Genomic DNA, 25,566 nt, shown 5'->3' on the forward strand with positions numbered 1-25,566 from the left:
ATTATTGTGGTGATATTTCACAGTTAAAGTAAATGCAACACACAGGTGATGTGATTTAGCAGAACTGGAATAAAAATCATTTCTTGATTAAAAGAAAAAAATCTTTACTCATAACGCAACATTTATCTCTGTTCTCTCGCTCTCTTCTCACACACTTGCTTCTCTAATGTATCAACACAGCCACACCCCTCTTGTTTAGCCACTCCCTGCACGCGCACTGCATATAACAATTAATCGCGATACGACAATATATCTTTATCTTGTTATGTTTTAAATAAGACACAAGCTCCCAAACTACAGTAAAGCCTCGCATCCCTGTGCACCTGATCTTTGCAAATGTGCGAATCATTGATTCTTTGCAATAATGTTTTACTGCAGACAGATAAATGCTACAACCACCACTCCGTTCCACCCTTCACTGCTCTCTATTTTGTTGTCTTCTCCTCCCCCCATTCAACAACCTTCAGCATCCTTACTTGCTGTTTTTATCTGCGCTTCTGATTATCACTGAACTCCAGCATGGCAGATGGGTGAATAGAGCTTCTGGAACCATGCTTAACCAGTTCACTGAGGGGTTAACTGTAAGGTTAGCTTTGCCCATAGTGCCTCGGCTGTCTGACATTCAAATCCTCTGCATCTATCTTTTCCCTATCCTGCCCACTGGTCTACTTTTGCTTGTCACAATAAAATATTTTTTCCTTGTATCCCTTCGAGTGTGTGCATGAATGTAAATGCATGTGTCTTTGTGTTTGTACATGCAGGTATAGGCTTGCAGGCGATACAGAGAGCCCTGATGTGACGTGACAAGTTGAGAGACCAAGCCTTTGGACACTGGCTGAGGGACAGAAGAAAAACCAAATAAAAACAGACATAGCCTTTATAAAATGATACAATGCAACTGCAGATGTCATGTGCCCCCAGCCCCTGCACTTACAATATCACTCAATCATTCTTTAATAATGCACTTTTTTTATTTTTTATGATCTATTCATATATTTTTTAAATAAAATACTCGGGGAAAAAGCAAATACATTAGTGTGGGAGAACAGTGCTGTGACAAGTTGAGCCTGGGAGAGATTGGATTGTCCCACAAAATGAGAGGCAATCTCTTCCTCTGGCTATTTGCTACAGTCATCATTGTCTGGAATGGGCCAATTCACCTGAATGCCTGTCTGCTTAGCTTACCATTATGTGTCCCTCTGTTTCCTTACCTGACCTGTTTCGACTCAGTTCAACTGATTCAACACAGAGCTTGAAATGAAATGAAAATAAGGTTTTAAAAGAATAACTGTAACTAACTATAACCCACCGGGGAGGGCAAAGACACATAATCTTTTTAGCCGGCGGCGATCCAACTGAAGGGCAGTCATCCTGTTCACTACACTTTAGTCTGCAGTCCACTGCTGCAATTAGAAAATGCAGCAATCGCCAGAGAAACAACGTCATGACATAAAAACGACATAAAAAAGGCAAAATATATCATTTGTAGGATATCTTTCGACCATAAGAAGGATTACACTAGTATAGTTATATTTATATATAATACATAAATGTCACATTCTACATGTATAATTATATATATGTGACATTTTAATGCATTTTTGGATAAAATAAAAAAGAGAACATTAAAAACGAAATGCTATATAATGAAATTCAAAAGTCAGAATAAAATCACGCATTGCTGTGCAAAGGCTTTTAGGCACTTGACATGTACAATCAGGAAGGTGTGCAAGCTTCATGTTGCTGCGTGACAGTGATCCCAAACATACAACCAGAGTCATAAAGGCTCTACCGACCCTACCTTGAAAAGCTGCGCCTCGGTGAACTGAACCTGAATGAACTCGTGCTGTTTTAAAGTCAATGGGTGGCTACATCATATTTATTCAAGACATTACTTTAGAGAGACTTCACTTTTAGTGTCTAGCGAAAAAGTAATGCACTGCATTGAACATCAAACGACTTCTCTATTGAATTTACTGCAGTGGAATTAAAAAGCAGACTCTCTACTTTCTAAAATCTACTTTCAAAGATGTGGATTTATAACTGCAACGATCAAGGGAATGATGCAGAAACAACTAGATCACCAGCTTTGGAGATTTCTAGAATCATTGTTATTATTATTATTATTTTCAAACCTAAGCAGAAAGCTTAATAGGGCTGAATATGATGCAGCATATATGCATTGCGTGACAGTTGAGATGAGTGGGTAATTATAATGCCCTAACTGACTGCTTTTTGAGACAGATGTTGTGTTCACGAATCTTGAAGCAGGTCAGATACCCAAACTGACTGCAAAATGAGACAAGAGGTCTCTCAGCCACAGTCAAGGTTCTCTGCTCTGACAAGAGAGCAGATGGCGGTTTGTGGAAATAACAACCCAGATCAAAAGGAGAGAGAGGCAGAGGACTCTGAAAATTCTCCACTACAGCTCATCCTCTTACATAGATTGCCTTTTCATGTTGTCACTTTAAACATTCATTCATTAAAAACGAAAAAAATAAAATAAATCCAAAGACTTTTCTTTCTTTTTTTTAAATTATCTTACACAAATACAGTTTAAGCATTTGGCATTGTGATGCACATCCTCTACTTACACCAGAATACTCTTTATGCTGCTTTGTGTGTCAGAGAGTGTGCGTGCACATAACACTCGGTGACATTCTGCTAAACTGTGGCAAATTATACAATGGCTGGGTGAATTCAGTTACTCCTGTGGGTACTTTGTATATGAGTGCATGCAAGTATGTATATGTCACAGAACAAGCTGAAAATAAAGATTTACAACAGCAGTGTGCATGCCGTCAGATAATTAAATGATTCTTATTTTATGAAAGTAATTTTATTTTGTTCAAAAGGAATGTGGCAAAAGGAAAGACAAAAAAACATTTAAAAGATCTGATGCTTCACGGTGTTTTGTCACAGTTTCTATTTGTCACATTTAGAAAATAATGGATTACCTAACAGCAGTAACAGCTTTTTACTCCCCCAGCAAGCACTTCAAAAACAATACACAATATATAACCTCCAAATTAACTGTTTGTCAGAGGAGAGCATTCCACCTCCACCATCTGGCATTATAAACTGTTCTAATGTTAGCTCTATAACTTTTAAAATGAACACTATAAACTGCACCTACCCTACAAAAAGAAAGAAAAAATAAATAAAAACAGAACAACAAAAGGTAGAGAACAATAAACCATATTTTAAGGGCATTTAAAACCAGCCATACTAGCTGTTTCACTTTACAACTTTTCTTCTTTTACTGCTGGACTGTAAAAACTGTAAAGCTATATGCCTACTGAGCATACCAAACTAGATGTCCTCATCTGCAAGCGATGATAAAGACAAGCAGACTTCAATTAAATGAATATAACAGGAGTTAAAGCTAAAAACTACTTGTACATCCATGTTTTTAAATAACTCTTTCAGAAACATATATTTAAAAGTTGACAGTTGGGGCAAATAGACGCTGCAATTGCTGCCCTTCCTTCCAAGCAATTTAACATTAGAGATTACAAGGGAATGTTTTAATTGCATTTAGAAAACAGACATTTACTGTAACTTTCAGTCCCTCTGGATAAAGCAGCTAATCTAATGAGAAGGAACTTTTCTCTGGTCTAAAGTTAATCTCTGTGGCAGGCATTAATGCATTCACAAGGATCGCATTTCCCTGCCAACCATTAAATACATCAGTCTCTCACTGGCATCTTATGAATATAAATATAGCCATAGATATTTCCAATCTTATATCTAAAATATGCAAGCAGGATGAAAATGTTGAATAGTGAAAAATGCTGAGAACTGACAGAAAACTTGAGTGAGCGATATTCCCTGAGATGAATGAGATGCCATCTTTGAATACTGTTCGTGTAAAACTGAAAAGTGCCATCCCACTCTGCAGCAAAAAAATTCTATTGAACGTCTGTCTATCGATCTTGAAGGGGAAGCGAGCCATAGGTAGCCCTTATGGAGTTTACTTGAAGCAGTGGGCTCTAAAAATGGATAAAATCCACGATGGATCATCCCTCTGTCTCTCTAAATGTTCACGCTGTACCCGACAGCAACAGCTACCAACACATGTGCTGTAACTAGTTAAAGATCAGTCAAGGACAAAGAGTGGTGGTTCTGTGGGAATGATTAACTTTCTATGGTAATACGATGTATAGATGTGTCCGCCAAATAAAAACACTGATGCATTCAAAGGTTTTTATGTATGAAATTCTACTGCACGTCACATGAGAGATTACCTTGCATGCTGGGTAAAGACTGATCATGATTTATGATGGGTGCTTGACTTGCAGTCCCCACATGCTAGAGAAACCCTGACTGTCCTAACTGAATAAAAGAGAGTTTTAATTAGAATTTTTCAGCAGCTTATTTTCTTACCAGACACAGTCCTGACAATCTCAGAGGTGTTCCTCAGGCCCACAAAGGAGAACTGGTAGAGCCTCCAGGAGCGAATGTCCCCAACCTCCACTGAGCTCCTTTTCCACTTGTACACAATCTCCTCCCTGGGGTAGCCATCTGAAAAAGGGAGGACATGGAGATTACTTCAAACTCATTAAAGGCAGGAGAGAAGCTCAAGACTCGACTGCATAGCTATGCTGTCTTTTATTTTAGAGTAATCCGTGTCCACCAAGTCGGCAAGCTTGCAAATAAAATGTTTCATGAAAGAAACATTATATAACAGACTCCAGCACAACATGTTGACAAAATATCCAGTCCATCTGTGGGGCGAAAACGTCTTTGTCACTAACATCACTTAAAAGCAAAGATTACAACACAGCTCTGTAGCTGGCGATAAGTTGGATTTCTATAATTTTATTACTTCCAGCACATCCTCTTTTATACAAATCATAACAACAATCTTAATAGAGTACAGCTGAGTCACTTAGACAAACAGATGCATTTTCATAATTAAATCATGTATGTGAGTATCGAATTTGTGTTCTTACCATCTCACAGTAAGAGTCTGTCCATCAGTATGGGTGTTAAAGTTGGGTGTTCTTTCAGCTCTATTTAAATTTCAGTCTAGTACAGTCTTCAGTCTAGTGATGAGCTGTGTGTAGCAGATGAGGGAGTAGTCTGAATAATGCACATGAACTGCTTTCAGAGCAAACTTGCAATGATTTTATCACTAAAGTGCTCTCAGACATCCAGTAATGTCTGACCTTAGAGGAGCAGGGGGATGAAAGGTGCTGCCCATTTCCCACATTACAGCCACAGAGGCTGGCAGACTTCATCTTTACTGGTAATGCATTCAGGACACATTATTGATTCAGACTTCTTTTGATAAGCTGGAACAATAATGTTCCTATGAATTCACTTTGGGCCTAGTTGTGCTGTCATAAAAGCTGCTGTAATCCAAATACTAAAATGCAATATATAGCAAACTGAAACAATATACTCTGCTCTGTGTGTCTGAAAAGTCCTGAAGCAAAAAAGTTTGGCCTGATCTCGGCTGACTACAGTCAAAATCGCCGCAAAAGAGGTCGCGCTGGAAAATCGACCATGCTTTGTTGCTTTGTGGCACATAAAATGTTCATAAAATGTGAATGCAAAGTGCGGCACACTAATCCATCTGCTGCTTCTGAGATTGAGCTCATACTGTACATCAAAGTTCTGAAAAACATCCATAGCTTTCATCAAATTTAAATGAAGGCTTGTGTTCCGTTTTTAGGTCTGCTTTCTTGTGCAGTGGAGCTATTTAGGAATCATTTTCTCTGGAGAGTATCCCCTGGTGTGTCTCTCCATATATCCACTGTGACTTCAGCAGATAACTTACTGTCCAGTCCTAACATGGAATGACTAACTCGTTTGGACTTGTATTACTTTTTAAAATGTCTTTTAGAACAATACTGACAGGTTTCAGGAAAATAAATGAATAGTGCCTTTGGCTTGAATAAATAAATGCCTGAATGGTTTTTTGAATCTTGTTGTTCATTTATTCCACATTATAACACATTCATAAGGTTTCACTTGCTTTCTATTGAAAGGCTGTTGTTGCTTTTTACCAATCTTAGACCTAACCAGTTACATTAAAGCATACTTTACATATTCTACATGCATAATTCCTTTCCTATTTACATAAATACACACATGACTCATGTGCCTTCTTTTAGGTAACTGGAGTGCTCCCAATGAAAATCTTAAATGCGTTAATTCCTTGATTTGGTCTGTTGGATAATCACTGCTTAAATTTAGTCTTTGCTCACATGTGACGTGTTTAGGGCCTTGCTGCGTTTGTGTGTGTTTGTTTGAGAAGACGAAGACAGGGAGGGGTAAATCAGTAGGGTTTCAGCATATGGTCAGACTTACAGCTTGAAAACTCCAGGGGGCACGAGTGTTCATCCATAGGGAAGTTGTTCAGTTTAAGCTGGCACTCGGCATCGATGGTCAACCTGCAGAGAGATGAAATTTAGCTCCATGAACACAAAAATGCAATATGTTGTACAATACTCTATATAAAACCTAATTTTTCAGTCTAATCACCAGGTCACCAGGGATGGGTTTTGTTTTATGTCATATTGTTCATTTCAGACGAAGTCTGGTACATTTTGGCATTATTGGTTTTATTTTTTTATGTGAAAATTCTACAAAAAGGGTAGCTCTAACCAAACCCGGGCCTTACCGCTAATCCTTATCATAAACGACACAAGAAATTATTAATTACAATTTCAAAAAATTTTTATTTTTTTACAGCTACAGTTCTTTTTCACACCTGAGGAAGTTTGAAGGAGAAGTCATTAAACTTCCTCTTAATGAGAGAATAACCTTAAATGACTTTACCCATCCACGCACTCTCTATTGTCTTGTATCATTGTGCACCGACTCACAGCGGCCATCCTAATTAACAACCAGTGGTTAAGTTCTGAGTCCCCTAAATTAATGAAGTGGAGAGGCAGTGTTCTGCATAGGGAAACATCCATCACAGCTCGATTGAGTCCGGAAGACTTCACTTACTCTCTTATTATCACTACTGATGTATCGTGGTGTCAGTGCAAATGCCCGCTTTATTTATTATGGTAATAAGAAAAAATAATATTTATTTTTGATCTATCAACCTATTTTACATATAGCATGCGTTAGTTTCATGGTTTTACAGTCAGAAACATTGTGAGTTATATGGTTTGAGACAAATTAAAGCAATTAAACTATTGAACGCTGATGTAAAATTAAAAGGCTTTTTTTAAGCTGCATGCCAAAGCAGGTGTTCCTCCATCTCAAAAGGCAATTTTCTGAATCATTCAACACAATGGATTTTTCTGTACATTAATTAATGTTAACCATAACAAGCAGGAAGCTAAAATTTCCCAAGGCGTGTTCAGGATAATCAGTGTAAAGATTACTTATGTAGAATGTCCTTACATGCAGGTTAAGGCCTCTGTGCATATTAGGAAGCTTAAAGGCAACATATGAAAATGAGAAATGAAAATAACAAAATACTAAGAGAACAAAATCCAAAATGCCAAAGACTCAGAATAATGAAACACTAAGTACAAATGATAAATAAATTATGAAATAATAGAAATAATTCAGTGTGATAAAATTAAGCTGGTGTCAAAGATTCCAAAATTCACTTTAATAAATCTGTCAGTTGTAGATGAATGAGAAACATGCAAATCAGAAGCTCCAGCATCACTGACGTTTTACCTCAGCGTGTAAAGTATTCTGCCGTCATTCCATATCCTGAGCATGCGATTGGGTGTGGTGATCCAGTGGGCATCGGCCTTCTTTGAGTTGCGAAAGAAAGTATCTGGGATCCATATTTTTCCAACCATGTTGCTGTTGAGACGTAGAACCTTCATTGTGCTGTTGAATTTTAATCTTCTGTCGTACCAGGTCTGAGCAAAAAAGATGTCGATGGTGTATTCCTAACGACACAAAACGCAGTTTCACTCAAACTGTCGTGTTCAATTTTACTTCAGAAAAACTGAACATGCTTCACATTACACAACAGATAAAGGTCTGATAAAAGATGTCATCTAGCGCTGTCAACAACATGCAGCTTCAAACTGTGAGATGCTATAACATCAAATTAAAAATGTGGGCTCAAAGAGAACTTTTTTCTGTCTCGAGGGAACTTTTCTATGCCAGAGGAAACTTAACGCTGAAATGCATTTGCATACAATTTTCTTAAAGGAGATGGTGTCTTTTCAGGCCGGGAAGTGCTTTTGTCGCAGCTAAAGAGCACTGTTGAAAAAAGACCAGCTTGACGCCCTCAACCTGAAAATTAAATGTTCAACGGGGCAATTAATAACCCCCATTGTTCGACTGAAGTATTACCCGACCTTATAACCTGCTGCCTCGACAGCACTTTGTCCTGAGCATTGACAAAACCTTCTGTCTCCTATTCAGTGCGGTGACACTATGCCAGCTGTGTTGGAACATATGCACTATATGGAGGAAAGCATAGGCAATACACATCTGGGAGAAGAAGAAGAGCAATAGGTGAAACGTGACAGGTGTAGCGTTAAAGGGAAAGGTGAAACATGAAAATAGAGAGAAAGAGAGCTATCATTCTGTGTTATTTATTTTGTTATTTGGATAGGCTCAGCGCTGAGGTTCAAAGTGAAGTACAGCAGGAGAGAGAAAAAAATCTGGGGATTTGTGTGTAAGAGGCCATAGAGGCATTAACTTTCTGACAAAGCTTATCCCAACAATAAAGTCTAAATCCTTGCCAAAGAGTTCCAAATGAGATTTGAAAAACATTTTCACAAGGCAAAATTCCCATCCTTTCAGCAGCCCTTTTTATCACAAGGGACAGACAAACAGTACAAATACAATGATAAGAGAAAGGCTGAATGACTTAGGATCTTCGAGGATCTTCATCTGCGCCCCACTGAGCATGATAAACATAAATAGTCTGGGATCTTTCAAGGCCTGGGAACTTTTTATTCTTCTTAGTATTCAAACAGCTCTAAAAGCAGCTCAGAAATGTTCAGGTGCAGCGGCTACAAAGCAGCAATGTATCATTCATTCTTTTTATTTTTCAGACCTTGACCTCTTTCCATCTGTTATACTGTTATACTGTCCCGTATAACTTGTTACTTAGCCATCTTAGATTCCTACTGCATAAATAAGAAATCAAAACTGTATTCATGCCAAGATTCACACCCCCGTACAATCAGAGTACTCTGTGCTCCTCAGAAAAACTACCAACCTAACAACATTTGTCATGTTATAGTGTGAAATGACTGGCCCAAGCACATGTATTACATATGAATACGAGGCAATCAGTCAACCTTTCATGTCAAAATGCCCTCTTCATAGAAGCACAGCCAGGCATGGTCGCAGACTTCCTAATTTGAGTATAAGCACACATTTTCTAACTGATACCATCATTGCATCTCTTCTTCCATCACTTTAGCCGGAGCGGAGTGGGTGTTTTAGCTACTTACCAAAATGGAATGGCATCACAGTGTAGAACAGATTGCTCATGTCATGAAATGATAACAAGGAGGATCAATCTCCTCCTTCTAGACCACGCTTCCCTACTTTGTTGTTACTTCTGCATTAAGGGGTCACCAATATGAATCAGTGAACATTCAGCATTTCAAACATTTTTTTTTCCACTCTAAAACTGTAACTTCCTTCTAAGAATCCAGCAAAGGGATTTTTGGAAGTTGAGAAGCTCTCCCACACATGTTGGCTGACAGAAATGTGAAATTGTGTAAGAGTAATGCGTCTCATGTTGGACGGACTTGTCTTGGCAAGTAACAAAGTACTTAAAAAAAACACAATTCTATTCGTTTTATTCTGTATTATCATTAAATTCACATAAGATCATAAGAAAAATATCATTATAACACAAACACACACACACACAGTAAACAGTATCAAACTTTAAGGAAAAGCAATATAGCAACCCAGTATTATGACAAAATGTGTAATAGACACACACTGGTCCACCGTGTTCATTTCACGGTTTGCCTCTCCAAAATGTGAAATGGACACACGTGCACAAGTCGCATTACTGCATGCAGAAACTGCATTACCATCATGGGGAAATAATACATTTAAAGCCACAAAATCTGTAGTGAGTAAAAACATATGAAGTACATTCCAGGGTCCTTTAATCACCAGAATCGATTAAGCTAGGATAATGTCTGTTTAAACACTTTCCTGTGATTATTTTCATGTTGGCTTGAAATAAATTATCTTCTTCTGCTGCAACTTCTGCATGCATGTACATTTCACGTTTTGGAGAGGCAAAGTGTGAAATGGACACGGTGGACCGACATGTCTATTACACGCTTTATTGTGATATCGGATTAAATAAAGGGCCACTGAAGATTAGTGTGAAGTCAATATCTCACCGAATGTGAAATATAGCCACAATCTTCCCCGCTGTTATAGGATTTATGACACTGAATAATGAACAGATTTTTTTTTTTTTTGAGAAAACATTATGATGTCCCAGTGTTTTAGAACTTTTGTATATAGCATAACAAACAAACAAACAAAAATACTGAACTGCATTAGAAACATTCATGAACTACTGCTATTGGTTAACAGAAATACATTTAGCAAAGCTATGGTATCATGGTTTTAGCAGCAATTTGTGATTCACAATCATAACAGATATGATAGAAATTTAAAAAAAAAAAGCCCTTGCCTTTAAACCAGACCCAAAGAAAATAACAAATTAAGTATATTTACTTGAACAAAACACAAAAAGCTTTGACAGTTGACTCAGATGCAATTCTTGGCATGTACAAATCCAGAATATGTCAGGATTTGCCAGTGCACACAGTCATATTCAAATATACTACTGTGAGATCTGGCATGCATGCTGAGCAACACAAAATTGTTACCTGTTATAATGTTTTGTCTTATTTAGACATATGAGGTGTTCAACTGCAACATGTTAACTCTTTTGTATTTGCTTGATTAAATTTAAAATAAAAATCTTTTATAACTTAATATTTCTTTATTTATTAATTTCTTACTATTAGAGATAAATAAAATGTACTTAATTTAATCATAATGCTAGACTACAATGACACTAATGACTTACGCATACTAAAGCACTCTCTACCAGCTTCACAATAATTAACAATAAAAATGTATTCACTTACCATATTGATGGCATTCACTGGTCCAATGCTGTTGACAAACATGTCTGTGTGGATCACTGTTGGCTTGACTGCAATGAAGAACAGGAAAAATCATTTTAGAGGGTAAAAATTATCTTTCATATGGTAGCACAAAATTTTCCAGAAGGGTTAGATTGTTTTATATGTCACCATCAAAGGGAAAAAGAAGGTGACGATTCCCTTTGCTGTGAAAGTGTGAATAGAAAGTGTTTGGAAAATATCAGTGTTCAGTTAGATGGCAGTGAGAGGAGAAACATGAACATGTTGTTTAATTCACACCTGGAAAACAGGTCATCTACACAGTCAGCACCAAGTTTGTTGAAAATTGAATATTTTGATGTGGATCTTTGTCAGGCTTTGAATTTGCAACATCTAATTCAAACCAATGGGAAAAAACAAACACCATGAGTACTCAATAATACATTATTTAAGGTAGATGATTCTATCCATCACAGAAGCTATGCAACATGCATCCAACCTTACATCAAAGTCTATGGGAAGAACTCAAAGAACCTATAAAACCTGAAGGTTTTGCAGGTTCCTTAGCTGACAACAAGGAGTTGAACCTAGATTATTTCAGTGTTATAAATGTTCAGACCTCCTTTCTCTAGACTAAGAATACATGGGCAACTTCCACATCAAACTGGTTTCTGAGAACCACACAATCATTCTCTATGTATTCACTGTTGATATCATTTTTCACAAAACAAATATATTACTTAATTTTACAATGAATGTTCAAAGTCTGATTTTTAATTAAGAATAATGCATTTCAAAGAAAACCTTTGCATGCACATGTTTTGCATGTATCTATCTTCTTTTGCACCTGCAGTTATACCACTTGTCCACCTTTTTATGTTTTACCATTGTGGCCTAATTGCCTTTCCTGGGTTAGCAAGTTAGGCAGCCAGGGACCAGACAAGAACGCTGGTGTCAAATGGACATTCATTCTCTGCTAGAGCCTCTGAGGTAGCCTGAATCAACTTGTACATGTTGCTATCTAATCTTCATGGATGACTGGCTGCTATGTCTTAGAGGACAGTCAGGTTAAAACTCAACCACCCTCAAGGTTTGATGTAGGAGCTTTAGTGAGTGTGAGAGAGAGACTGAGGAAGTGAGTGCAGGTTTGCATCCATTTCCCATGTCCCTCAAAGGCAAACATAAATGTGTGTTGCACTCCCACCCTACTGACATTGTTTGCATGTGAATGAACACAAACACATGCATGCAAAACAATGAGACACATATGCAATGGTCTCAAATATTGTTACCTGTAAATAAGTGGGGCGGGATATATCAATGAAATCATAAGGGACATAAATAATCATAAATTTAAAAAAACATCAAATTTTGGGACTAACAAAAAATATATTAGGACTGGGCGATATATCGAGTTTTTAAATATATCGATATATTTTTATACGAGATATGAGATGTGACAATATTGTTCATATCGATATAGTCTATGTCAGGTTATAATTATACTTGTGGAGCCGCGAGTTTGCCTCTCCTTCGTCCACTTTTGTAACCCCCCCTCCCCCATCGCTTCACCTGCAGGCAACAACAAGATCAGCTAATGAGCTAACAGCGCTCACGCGTTAACGCCATTCAGCCCCATGCACGGGGCTGCACGGCCTAAAATCCTTTCATTTTCCCAAAACTCGACAGTGCGCCTTATGTATGAGTTCTGGTTGTGCTTACTGACCGCGAACCGCTTTTATGTGGTACAAGGCGCTGTCAAAAAATGTTTTAGTACGTACCGTACTTCAACGTAAAATTACCGTATTGTGTGTGTTTAAGGACCACAAATGGCACCTGTTCAGAGACGTGGTTACAAAGAGGATTTCAAACTCCAGGCTGTCAGTCACGCAGTAGAAGTTGGGAACAGAGCAGCTGCGGAATCTGTCTTTGTTACTATGCTCAGCATCTTTTAATCTAGATTTTGACTGCACAATTGTGAGCTTTTTGTTATGCACAAAAACAACATTGTTTTATTTAATTTATGGAGCATTATTATTTAATAAATGCTGATAATTTATTTCTTAGTAATTTTTTCATGTACATCTACGCTGTATTTTAATAAAAGTGCCTGTGTGACATCTGGGACACAGTGTGACTAAGAACTCTCTTTTTGTTTTTACTTTAAGGCTTTATTCATACTTATGTGAAGAAAAAGAACTTGAAGTGATGGCGGTCATCCAGACTACTGTATATATGAGTCTAAGAACAAAGGATGCCATCAAATACTGTACATCTCATTTTATTTTTTGCATAACTTCAATAAACACTTGAATTTAAAAAAAAACAACAACAAAAAAACATCGAGATATATATCATATATCGCCATCCAGCTAAAGAATATCGAGATATGAATTTTGGGTCATATCGCCCAGTCCTAAAATATATCATTGATATAAAAATAAATGTTTTATTGTCTTCCTAAAATTCAAAACTTCCTCCTGGTAACAATATAAAACAAGCGAATCCATTATAGCTGAAGCCTAACATCATCTAACTTAGTGTACAACAACTCTAAGTCCTTGCTTCTGTTCTCCATATTAGTGGATCTTTAAAAAACCCTGATCGCCTCTAAGAGTCTTAGACCATTTTTTCTGTCTCACAGTCCAATTGCTTCAATTCTTTATATACAATACACTCTAGTTCCATTAAAATTAAATCAGCATCACGATGGACTTCCGATGGAAGCTATGGCACAATCAGCAATTAATCTAAATCCACAACTTTGAGAGCTCTGAGAAGTGGAGTAGAAACTTCACTTTGCCTTGGTATGACTGGTTGGTTGTTGGCTCAGATGACAGTACAGCCAGTTAATTATATCCCCTGTGTAGATGTGTAACTTGGTGGCAGCTGGAAGACTAGCGCTGAGAGAGCAAGATCACAGAACATTTGAAGATGATGGCTAAGACTGTGGCAGCCAGCCGCCCAGCTAAGCAGCGGCTCTCTTGGTTGCAGCTTCACCTCAAAGCACATCTAAGCTGCTCTTCAATTTATAGCACAGACCCACTTTCAAAGTATCAAGAATAATGACCATCCCTCATAAAACCTGTCACTTTATAGGTGGTATTAAATATACTGTAAAATATGTATAATAATGTACATCGTATACAGGAAAACATGAATACAGACTAATGTAAAGGATTTGTTGCTGATGCTACATCAACATTACTCTGCTACATTCATGCGCAGAATAAATTTATCATTTAGGTCAATTCATTAGTCATGCTTAATAAAGTTATGATTGAAATTAGGTCAAAATCTTTCTGGTGCTGTATTCCATCTGTCACAATGGACTATGACCTTTTGTTGCAACAAAATTGCCTAATGATGGTATAAGCTTTCACAAAGCAGAAAAGTAAGTAGTAAAGGATTTTTATAAACTATCCTTGTCATTTTTTGCCTGAATACAGCACTGGATAGTGCCAAATGTGTATGGATATTATAGTGGGTGAGCAAGCAAATTTTTATAGTACCATGTAGACTGGTGCAGCTTTATTATTTGACACTATGTCACTTCAACACTATTTCTGACTTTAACTGAGTTTCCCAGGAAACCACTGACACATTAATCAAGTATTCAAAGGTATTGAGTATCTCCCTTATCTGGTCTTGCAGATGGACGTGATAGGCTTCTGCAGACAAGGAGTCCTGCTCAGCTGTCTGTCAGACTCCAGAGAGTAAGATAGCTGTCTACAGGCTTGCAGGATGGTGACAGTTTCCCTGACCGTACTGCATGCATGTGCATTTTTTAAGAGAAGTAAGGGTCTTGGAAAAAAAAGACAGCTGGTATAAAGCTTCAACAGTATTTTTTCACAGTTTCTAAAGACTACTGAAATTTTAAGACTATGGCAAGGAAGTTTTACTTTCATTATCTATTTATTATGTTTGAAATGGCTGTGCTTTTTATGAGTGAACCAGAAAATGAATGCTTTGTTTTACTGAAAATTGACTTAATAATTATAACTACATCTAAATCTATTTTTTTTATTATGAATTATGTATTCAATGATTCATAAGGGTAATTCTGTTGTTAAACAGAGGTTATAAGTGTGTTTGTCTGGTTTGTGTTTAGTACACTGCCAGCTGCTTCATTTAAAGGTCTTTGTTTCTGGATTGTTAATGAAACTTTGTGCAGCCACTCTTACAAATCTAGACCTGGTTCAGTAGGTTATACATTTCGGTCTACAGTAACATCAGTGTAACACAAGTCACTTTTATTATAACTCTTAACCCAAAACCTAAGCCTAAGTACTGTTGACTCGTTGTTGAATAGCTCTAATTACAAATTTTGCCAGATATCTTTATGATTCTGTGACTAAACATATTATCTGTGAAAAATCAGCGCCCACCTCCGATGTCAGGTCTGAGTTTGTTGTCATATCCATCTAGTAGGCTGTTTAGGATGTGTGTGACATCACTCTCATACACTTTAGGAGTCAGCACCCACGTCTTGTTAGACACCTCATCATCGTCATCACTCTGGACGGAGCTGCAAGGGAGAGAGTAAAAAAATGCATATAATCAGCAAATTCTTTTGAAGGGATACAAAGTAGATTCTTTCCCAGTGGTTTCCCATGTGGGTTTTTTTTTTTAAAGCAGAAATCTTTAGGTGAGAAAGACAGAAAGAGAAAGGTATTTTAAAGATTAAAGGATTGTTTTAATATTTTTTTTTCGTTCCTGGTATTTTTTGTGTAACAAAGTACTTGCATAGTTAAATAAAAGAACAAATACAAGGCGTGTCCTCCGTGTAGGCAAATGCCTCATTTCTTAAACTTTCATGACATTCAGTTTCATTTGTTCTCACTGTAAAATCTGTTAGCTCACTTACTATTTGGAAAAACATATTTCTGTAGACATATATTTTCAATACCCTTATGAGATATTTTGAATATATTTGATATTTTAAGGCAGTTTTTGATGAGCAGCCTGCCGGTATTTACAGTTCAATCATTTGATGCATTTAGATCAGATAACTCGGAGTACAAACAGACTGCTTGCTTTCTGATATCTGATGTGAAAAGAATTGAATTTGTATGAACGCATTCATAAATGCAGATCTGCTTTTGCCATAATTTTGCTGTTCTCAGTCTTGTTGGAAAAAAATATTAATTGTGACCTCAAGATGAAGCGAGGGTCATACAGATATGTGCAGCTAAGATAATATATAAAAGTATATGACAGCTACAATCCCGTGTGGCACTGGCTTTAATCATTTATTTAGTCTTCCTGGAAGCCTTGTTCACACTCTGTCCCTATCAAGACATGATGTTCATGTTTAAAATATTGCAGTTTGATAGTTAGCAACCTTGTTAGTATTAGTAATACCAACTCACCATAGTTCAGACAGTTGTAACCTAAATAAATAATAATCAATTAAGTAACGATGACTCACTTATATAACATTTTGTTTTCTTCCAATCAGGAAAAAACAAAATCTGTGTGACAGATTCTTAAGGGATAAAAGTAAATTTCTATTGAAATTTGACCATTAAGTCAGTTACACTAAACCTCAAATGACTTTATTTTTTCTTTTTAGCAATGGATACAACTATGCATTGAGTATTTAATTCAAAATCCAAATGCAAGTTTTTGTGTTTATTGACAGCACATTTTACCATGATTGAAAGCCACAAAGAAATTTAAGGCTCAAGTGTTAAATCACCTAAAAGGTTTTTTTTGTGATGAAGGACAAAAACAAACTAAAGCCAACAACTGTCTAACAACGATAATACCATCTGCAAAATATTTTCTTTTTAAATGTAAGTACGTGTAAGATTTGTGTGTGCTTTTGCTGTATTTTTTTCCAGTAACAGCTAAAACTCTCCTTTAATTTTCAGGTCAGTGATTCTATAGAAACAATGAATAAATTCAAACAAGGGAATATGTCAGAAAAGCTGGTTTTAAGGAGCCCAAATATACAGGGAGTGCAGAATTATTAGGCAAGTTGTATTTTTGAGGAATAATTTTATCATTGAACAACAACCATGTTCTCAATGAACCCAAAAAACTCATTAATATCAAAGCTGAATGTTTTTGGAAGTAGTTTTTAGTTTGTTTTTAGTTTTAGCTATTTTAGGGGGATATCTGTGTGTGCAGGTGACTATTACTGTGCATAATTATTAGGCAACTTAACAAAAAACAAATATATACCCATTTCAATTATTTATTTTTACCAGTGAAACCAATATAACATCTCCACATTCACAAATATACATTTCTGACATTCAAAAACAAAACAAAAACAAATCAGCGACCAATATAGCCACCTTTCTTTGCAAGGACACTCAAAAGCCTGCCATCCATGGATTCTGTCAGTGTTTTGATCTGTTCACCATCAACATTGCGTGCAGCAGCAACCACAGCCTCCCAGACACTGTTCAGAGAGGTGTACTGTTTTCCCTCCTTGTAAATCTCACATTTGATGATGGACCACAGGTTCTCAATGGGGTTCAGATCAGGTGAACAAGGTGGCCATGTCATTAGTTTTTCTTCTTTTATACCCTTTCTTGCCAGCCGGCTGTGGAGTACTTGGACGCGTGTGATGGAGCATTGTCCTGCATGAAAAGCATGTTTTTCTTGAAGGATGCAGACTTCTTCCTGTACCACTGCTTGAAGAAGGTGTCTTCCAGAAACTGGCAGTAGGACTGGGAGTTGAGCTTGACTCCATCCTCAACCCGAAAAGGCCCCACAAGCTCATCTTTGATGATACCAGCCCAAACCAGTACTCCACCTCCACCTTGCTGGCGTCTGAGTCGGACTGGAGCTCTCTGCCCTTTACCAATCCAGCCACGGGCCCATCCTTCTGGCCCATCAAGACTCACTCTCATTTCATCAGTCCATAAAACCTTAGAAAAACCAGTCTTGAGACATTTCTTGGCCCAGTCTTGACGTTTCAGCTTGTGTGTCTTGTTCAGTGGTGGTCGTCTTTCAGCCTTTCTTACCTTGGCCATGTCTCTGAGTATTGCACACCTTGTGCTTTTGGGCACTCCAGTGATGTTGCAGCTCTGAAATGTGGCCAAACTGGTGGCAAGTGGCATCTTGGCAGCTGCACGCTTGACTTTTCTCAGTTCATGGGCAGTTATTTTGCGCCTTGGTTTTTCCACACGCCTCTTGCGACCCTGTTGACTAATACCAATTTTAATGAAACGCTTGATTGTTCGATGATCACGCTTCAGAAGCTTTGCAATTTTGAGACTGCTGCATCCCCCTGCAAGATATCTCACTATTTTTGACTTTCCTGAGCCTGTCAAGTCCTTCTTTTGACCCATTTTGCCAAAGGAAAGGACGTTGCCTAATAATTATGCACACCTGATATAGGGTGTTGATGTCATTAGACCACACCCCTTCTCATTACAGAGATGCACATCACCTAATATGCTTAATTGGTAGTAGGCTTTCAAGCCTATACAGCTTGGAGTAAGACAACATGCATGAAGAGGATGATGTGGACAAAATACTCATTTGCCTAATAATTCTGCACTCCCTGTATGTGAGGACAGGACATTTTTCCAGAGTTTACTTTCTCACCTCAGACTTATCACATATATCACATATACCACCACACTTGAGCTGTAAATGCTTTCCCTTCTATCCAACACCAAAGTATGATCCTGGTAAATTATATTACTAAAACAAAAGCAGTCTTAATGTAATATAAAAGGGACAATTAATCAGCTTACAACATCCTATACTTCAAAAGACCTTTCATTAACACGCATTTTTAAAATAAAAGATAAGATTTTTACTGCCAGTGGGCAAGATGAAGATATGTAAGTAACATACAGAGAAGAACAGAGAAGAACAGAGAAGAGGCATGTTGGTGAAAGAGATCACAGGGCAGATTTATAGGCATACAAGCACAAGCTAAATTTGCACTACATCTTTTCATTCAATTTGTGTGAGCACAATCTGTATGTAATTAGTGTGTGATTTACCAAGACAGCAGTTCATTATGCAATCAGTGGTTGGACTGCCCTCCAGAAGGTTTTTGTTCATGAAGGAAAAGAATACATAAAGAAATGCAGTTTGGTGGTCGGGTTTTCCTGAGATTAGCAGGCCAATAAGAATGTCAATGAAGATCTGTGTAAATACTGCAGCAAAACTATACAAAAACCTTTTAGCTTCTCTACAAATACATACTTGACCTATATCATATTAGGTGTTCAAAAGGGTCCCAAAGAAACATATATAATCTGCTTTAAAGCCGAGTGCTTTGAAAATAAGCACACAAAAACATTTTGGTCTAAAATTGATTTCAGACAATTTTTTTGCCTTCAGCCTATTCTGTTTTTATGTGTGTCTTTTAATGATGTTTTACTGGTCTTATGTCTAAATAATTTCTTTTTATGTCTGAATATTTATCAACACTTCCTTTTATATATACATACTGATTTAGTAAAAAAAAACAGGGAGTTGCAGATAAGAAAGCAGATGAGAAGATACCTAACTGGTTGGACACTTCCTCTCTTGGCTCTAATCCTCATACCATCACAGATCGGGATCACTTGGGCACCTCTAGCAACAGCTGGATTAGATCAAGGAGATGGCCAACAGACCAGAAAAGCAACCTTGAAATATTTGTGAGCTTTCAACGAGGCTTTAGATGGGGAGATGTCTGAATAAAATAGTAAAGAATGAGAAAGAATGAAAAAAACATGGTAAAACACAAGGGTAGAAGCACTGATAGCTTTCTTGTGTTCTTCAGTTGGGTGTGACTAATGTTTTGAACAGCAGTCCTCCTACATTAGATACCATTAAGAGCCATCTATTACCAAAACAAAAGAATGGGATATCTACCATAGATAGATAGATAGATAGATGGATAGATAGATAGATAGATAGATAGATGGAGTATGCAGTTTTTCAGATTGCTGCAATTTAATCATCTGTATTCATCTCACAGAATATCTCTGTGTATATGGAAATGTTCCAAATATGAGTAGATCAAAGGAAGAGCCATGTGTTCCTCACTACAGGCAGATCTAAGGGTTTGCCTATTAATTCTGTACCTGAAGGTCCACAGAGAGCCCCGTGTTAGTGCCTGCACATGCATGCTGCATGTGTATATCTGGGTTCATACTTATGCATGTGCACTTCAATAATTGTGCTGGTATTGACTGTGGTAACGACAGTATTGGAATTTCAATTAAATTCTCATCTCAAGTTTCATGCAAAGCAATAGCGAAGTATCTATCCTCTGCTGCAGTTTCACATATTCACAAGAGGGTCCAAGAACAATAATATCAGTAATATCAGCAGTATAAGCAGCTTTCGACCTCATCCAGTTTATCACTCTACCACATATGTTCCAAACTGCAGCCAATAAAGCAGCATGATCTAATGAACCTTCATGATCCTTATTACTCAACATGAAATTTATCTTGCACCTTTGGCAACAACACAACAAACTCTTCTGTACATGATGTTGTTGATGCAACACTTTTCACAGACTCTACCTTTAATGAAAGAAAAAATATACAGTTGTATTTTGTTAGTAATGATATTTTACTGACAAATCATATGGCTCTAAACGTTTCAAATATTATATTTTGTTTTTCCTTTAATCAACCTGGAAATTTAAATAAATGAACAACTGAAGTTGTGTTACTCACATGCTGTAATATTAACATCCAATTACCAGGATTTAACTGCTCTACTTAACTGCATTCTGGCATCCTAATACAACCAATCTATTTACAGACCACTCCACTGTAAACCACATTACAAAGATTAGAGCATATTAATAGATTTTGATCAGTGGGCGAATATAATGAGCCGTTTCTGTAATAATTTCACTTACATTAAGTTAAATCCCAGTCACACAGGCCTAGAAACCAGTTGTTGGCTCCATGGCAAACACAAGTACAGCGGGAAAAATTTGTATTCTGTGACTGTGATTGTTGCTGTCTGTCTGTGAAACCAACAGCTAAGGCCTGAGTCACGCTGGCCAAGACACTAAATGTTTATTTTTCTAGTCCACTGAGGTATATCACGCTACACTGAAAACCACGACGCAATTGCATTTTTGTTACTCAAACAATAAATAGAATTAATCTTCCAAATAAAAGCTGCTCATTTTTTCAACATGTGTTGCAGCTGAATGCAAACTACAGGTGACCACACTAATTACAAGAAGCTTTTTGGTACAGCACCCTCTTTGTGTCTTTGAGACCAATTTCACTTAGCAACCTCCAGCAACCACTTGCCAAGACACATTTTTCCCTAGCAACCAGAGGTTGTCACATGGTCTCTAGGCCTGTATGACTGAGACTTAAAGCGCCAAAATCTATTAATTTAGACTCTTTAAAAGTGAGTACATATATATATGTGTGTGTGTGTGTGTGTGTGTGTGTGTGTGTGTGTGTGTGTGTGTGTGTGTGTGTGTGTAACAACAGAAGGCCAAAGTGCTTCAACTTAAGCCCTCCCACCTTTATTCCAAAATTTCTTTGACTTCAATATCTACCAGAGTTTCTCAGTTTTAGAAAGATAACCATGAGTGTTGCCTGTTTCTTTTACTGACCTGTCAAACTGTCTTCACTATAGGCAGAAAAAATAAAATAAAATAAAAATGACAACATGTCTTTGCTATGAACTGACTTTTAGGAATTCTAAGACACAAATTCACATGATGCTAATTATGGAATACATGGCAGTTTGTCAAAACTCCTGACCCTTTCCAAGTGACAAGAAGCAGATGATGTATGGCAGTTTGGCAGACCATTTAATTCATTGTAGGTTTCCAATTCGATGGAATTCTGTCTAAAAATACTGACAAACTGATGAGAATCGGTGGCAGATAGGGATAATTGCATAGGGCATACTAACATACTAACAGCTACTTTATACAATTAGCATAAAATGTGTAGTGAAATGTTTCCCATATTATTAATACTTAACAGCAGCTCAAAAATTGAATGGACATAGATTACATCCTATGTACAGAAAATACGTCTGCCTGAGAGATTTTTGTAGTCAGAAAATGAACTCTACAAAGGCGCTAGTTAAATAAACAGACAGCATCAATATATCTTTCAACTTACAGTTTAATTTGCTTTTGTTGCCTTAGAAATCACAGTGCTGAATAAATGGCATTAGCTTTTTATGTTTGTTCCACAATGAAACACAGAAAGCCTTTAGAAATTACCACAGTGTGCGTTATAAATGTTATCTTATATATTCTTTCCATTTTTCTAAAATGTAACTGAAAGCTATAAGGTCATTTTGACTATGCTAGCAACATGTTTAAAGAAAGTTACGACAGGACCGTGTTTACCATTTCCTTCTATTAGCTCTTCTTTTATTACCAAGCGTTTGGGAACTGAAGCATTCAAGTTCAGCATAGTCAGGGTTTCTTTAGATTAGCTGGCTAGACAACACCTAGTCCAAGAATTAGATCAACGTAATGTCTTAATCAACTTTCTTTGTTAATCCAAGCATTCTTCTTCTTCAGGCCTTAAGTGCACTCACACAAAATGGATTGAGTGAGATATAATGTTACATTTGTTCTGTACAAAATGGATCAATTAAGTCCCACCAACTTCAGTGGGAGGTCAGGAAGTTAATAAATACTGATGCTAGAACACTGGTGCTGCACATAAGTTCAGAGGACAAGGTTTCAAAAATTAAAATATATTTGTTTTACCACTCATTACACTCTCAGTACTGCCCTTTATTTCTACCACAGCTACTCATTAGAAGTGTTAAATTATAAATAGACATTTAATCATGATATTTGAAAAAAAAAAATGCATTCAGGTCAAACAGTGTCCCATAATGATGGTGTTGTAGAAATCACATCAATTTTGAGTCAAAATAAGTCATTTTTGATGGTATTTTCTACCATATATGATATGATCTGAGCTGAGAATTTTCACATGTCCTAGAGCAGCTAAGGTTAGAACGCTAAAAATATAAAGCAAATAAATAAATTAGACTTATGTAACGAATTTCATCTGCTACCTAACACGCTTGAGTTTGCAAAATCATCATCTGGGATGGCACATAATGTAAGTACCACCAGACTTTGCTCAGACATCACTCCATCATGTCGAGGCCCTCTTCCCATGATCCCTCGCCTGAAAATCTTCTAGTGGATCCTAGTTATAGATCTGACACCTACCTACCCACGCATAGAAGAAAATACCAAAGAATCTGCAACCAAATTCCCCCTTCTTCTGCTTGAGGGTGTTCTGCAAAATTTGATCTGTGACAGTAATTGACTGCACTACCTGAGTAACTGACTGGGTTAACGTATTGTGATGCAGTCTGACATCACTACACATAGTAAATGTCAATGAGTCACAAAGTAGCACAAAATACTGAATGCATGCAAAGACCTTGATGTCTTATAAAAGAGCTTTCATACATGAATCATAAATTACTTCCTGTCAGTGGATGCATTTTAATCATTATGCCATACATAGGACCGAAACTTCTAAAATAGTTTGAGTCATACTTTAAGTGTGACCTCCGCACAGGTGTCTGCATATGGTCACATATTGATTAGCAGCATTTACTCAAGTGCATTGTATACACCACTTTACTTTTCCAGACAATTAGAAATACACAGGCCTAACAATGTAGATCTGGGCAAAGAGCCCCAAGGTTTTGACCAGCATGACGGTGATTGAACGTCGGTTGATTTATCTGCCTCCATTTTTCACCGTCCAGCAGCACAAGAGGAAACCGATGCGAGGAGCCTAACCATCCCCTTGCTCTCCAGTATTCTTATCTCACTATACAGGGATGAAGTCTTCACAGGAGCAGCCACACAGCTTTCTTTCTTCTCTTTCATTGTCTTTGTAACAAACACAATTTCGGCCCACAGTTAAAGCAGAAATGTCAGGTGTTTTTGGTTGTGTGCCTGTGTTGGGCAAGGATCAGTGCATATGTGCTGTCCATTTCCTTATTGTGCCTTCATACTTATATTCTCTGTGTGATTGTCTGCCATTTTGAAATGCTTATTTTTTTTATTTCAAATACGTGGGAGGAAAGGTTCCCTCTTTATCCTCAAGTTTGCCTTTATAACAACCGATTGTTTTCATGTGGCCTCTATTCCATTTCGACCTCCTCCGGCCAGTGCGTTCATAACAAGGCTTTGACTCTTAGAATATACTTGAAGACAGCTTAACAGACTAAATGTAGCCTTAGCTTCACTCAACTTAGCCTGCCACTATGCTACATCTAACGCGGGGCAGATTGAGAGGGAGACACTGGTATCGTCGTATAAATGTGTATCACTGTTATTCGCTTTTCAAAGCCAAATATTCAATCTGTAGATCTTTGTGGGGATTTTTTTTTAAAATTAAAAACACCAACAACACATTGATACACAGGGTGTAGCACACATACAATGTGCATGCGTGTATCGCTGAGGCAATTTTAATATTATTAACAATATTCCACTTCAACTGGAACCGCAATTAAACGTGCCACATGTACACCGAAAGCTCCGGTTTTTCCCCCTAAATACAAAACTACATCCTCTCAGCTACCCAACGGCTCAGGATCCCCTTAATAGCACGCCAGTGTTGGAATGGAGGCACTGCTATATTTGCTGATAAAAATCTGAAACATGCTGACCAACGGGCCGAAACACAGTCGTGGTTCTGAGAAAAAAATACGCGTTAATATCTTACCTTGTAGAGTGATTCACGACAATAAACACCCAGAAAAGCAGCTTCAGCGGGAGGGAAGGCTTCGCCATCGGTATCGAGCATTTGAAGGCTGATTTTGGCGAAGCCATCATCACCATCTTCGTCTCCTCTTTCTTGCAGATGGACGTGTCCGTCTATTTACTGTGTTTCCTCTCTGCGATACATTACGCACGCTAGCAGTAGCCGTTCTGCAAATCGAGACTGGAGGCGAGCGCGCGGCGGTGTGAAATCAGCCAAAACAAAATCGACGCGAGTCGAAAAGCTTCGTTTCGTATCGCCCGTCTTCGTGCGTGTGTGTTGCCGTTTCGACAGCACTGGCAGGGGCCTACAAGACTGGCACAAAACAGCGAAGCCCCAAGAAATAAGCTGCTCCACTATCGAGAAGCCAAGAAAGGCAGCGAAGCCTCAGTCTGAATGCAGATTAACACTGGGGTCAGAGAGGAACTGATGCACGTTGCTGCAGCACGGATCAACACATGCGTGGTTTCACTAAGCGGAAGCACCAAGTTAAGGTTTTGAATATATATGTATATATATATATATATATATATATATATATATATATATATATATATATATATATATATATATATATATATATATATATATATGTGTGTGTATGTATGTATGTATGTATGTATGTGTGTGTGTGTGTGTTAGACTGTTATAATTACAATTACACTAATGTATTAATATATTGAGATGAGATATGATTGTGTGTTTCTTGGTGTCTTACACATCTGCTTGGAATGGTTTAATATGCTACAGGCATGAGTCCAGGCAAATCACTCTAT

At 37.4% G+C, this 25,566-nt stretch overlaps 1 protein-coding gene across 3 annotated transcripts in view; it reads right to left on the minus strand.

Moving 5' to 3' along the window:
* The window catches only part of gabrg2 (gamma-aminobutyric acid type A receptor subunit gamma2), a 46,182-nt gene extending 20,932 nt beyond the window's left edge, over nucleotides 1-25,250 (minus strand). For 2 of the 3 annotated variants that reach the window (XM_040032201.1, XM_040032199.1), the window contains exons 1-6: nucleotides 24,755-25,250; nucleotides 15,467-15,606; nucleotides 11,082-11,149; nucleotides 7,654-7,874; nucleotides 6,319-6,401; nucleotides 4,387-4,524 (exon numbers count right to left, since the gene is read on the minus strand). In XM_040032201.1, the coding sequence (XP_039888135.1) occupies nucleotides 4,387-4,524; nucleotides 6,319-6,401; nucleotides 7,654-7,874; nucleotides 11,082-11,149; nucleotides 15,467-15,606; nucleotides 24,755-24,870 (766 nt within the window). In that variant the 5' untranslated portion in view covers nucleotides 24,871-25,250. The remainder of the gene's footprint in view (nucleotides 1-4,386; nucleotides 4,525-6,318; nucleotides 6,402-7,653; nucleotides 7,875-11,081; nucleotides 11,150-15,466; nucleotides 15,607-24,754) is intronic. The other variant, XM_040032200.1, reaches the window with a different exon arrangement.
* Nucleotides 25,251-25,566: the final 316 nt, after the last annotated feature.

This window comes from Simochromis diagramma, unplaced genomic scaffold (assembly GCF_900408965.1).
Source record: "Simochromis diagramma unplaced genomic scaffold, fSimDia1.1 OVJJ01000216.1, whole genome shotgun sequence".
Classification (NCBI taxonomy): domain Eukaryota; kingdom Metazoa; phylum Chordata; class Actinopteri; order Cichliformes; family Cichlidae; genus Simochromis; species Simochromis diagramma.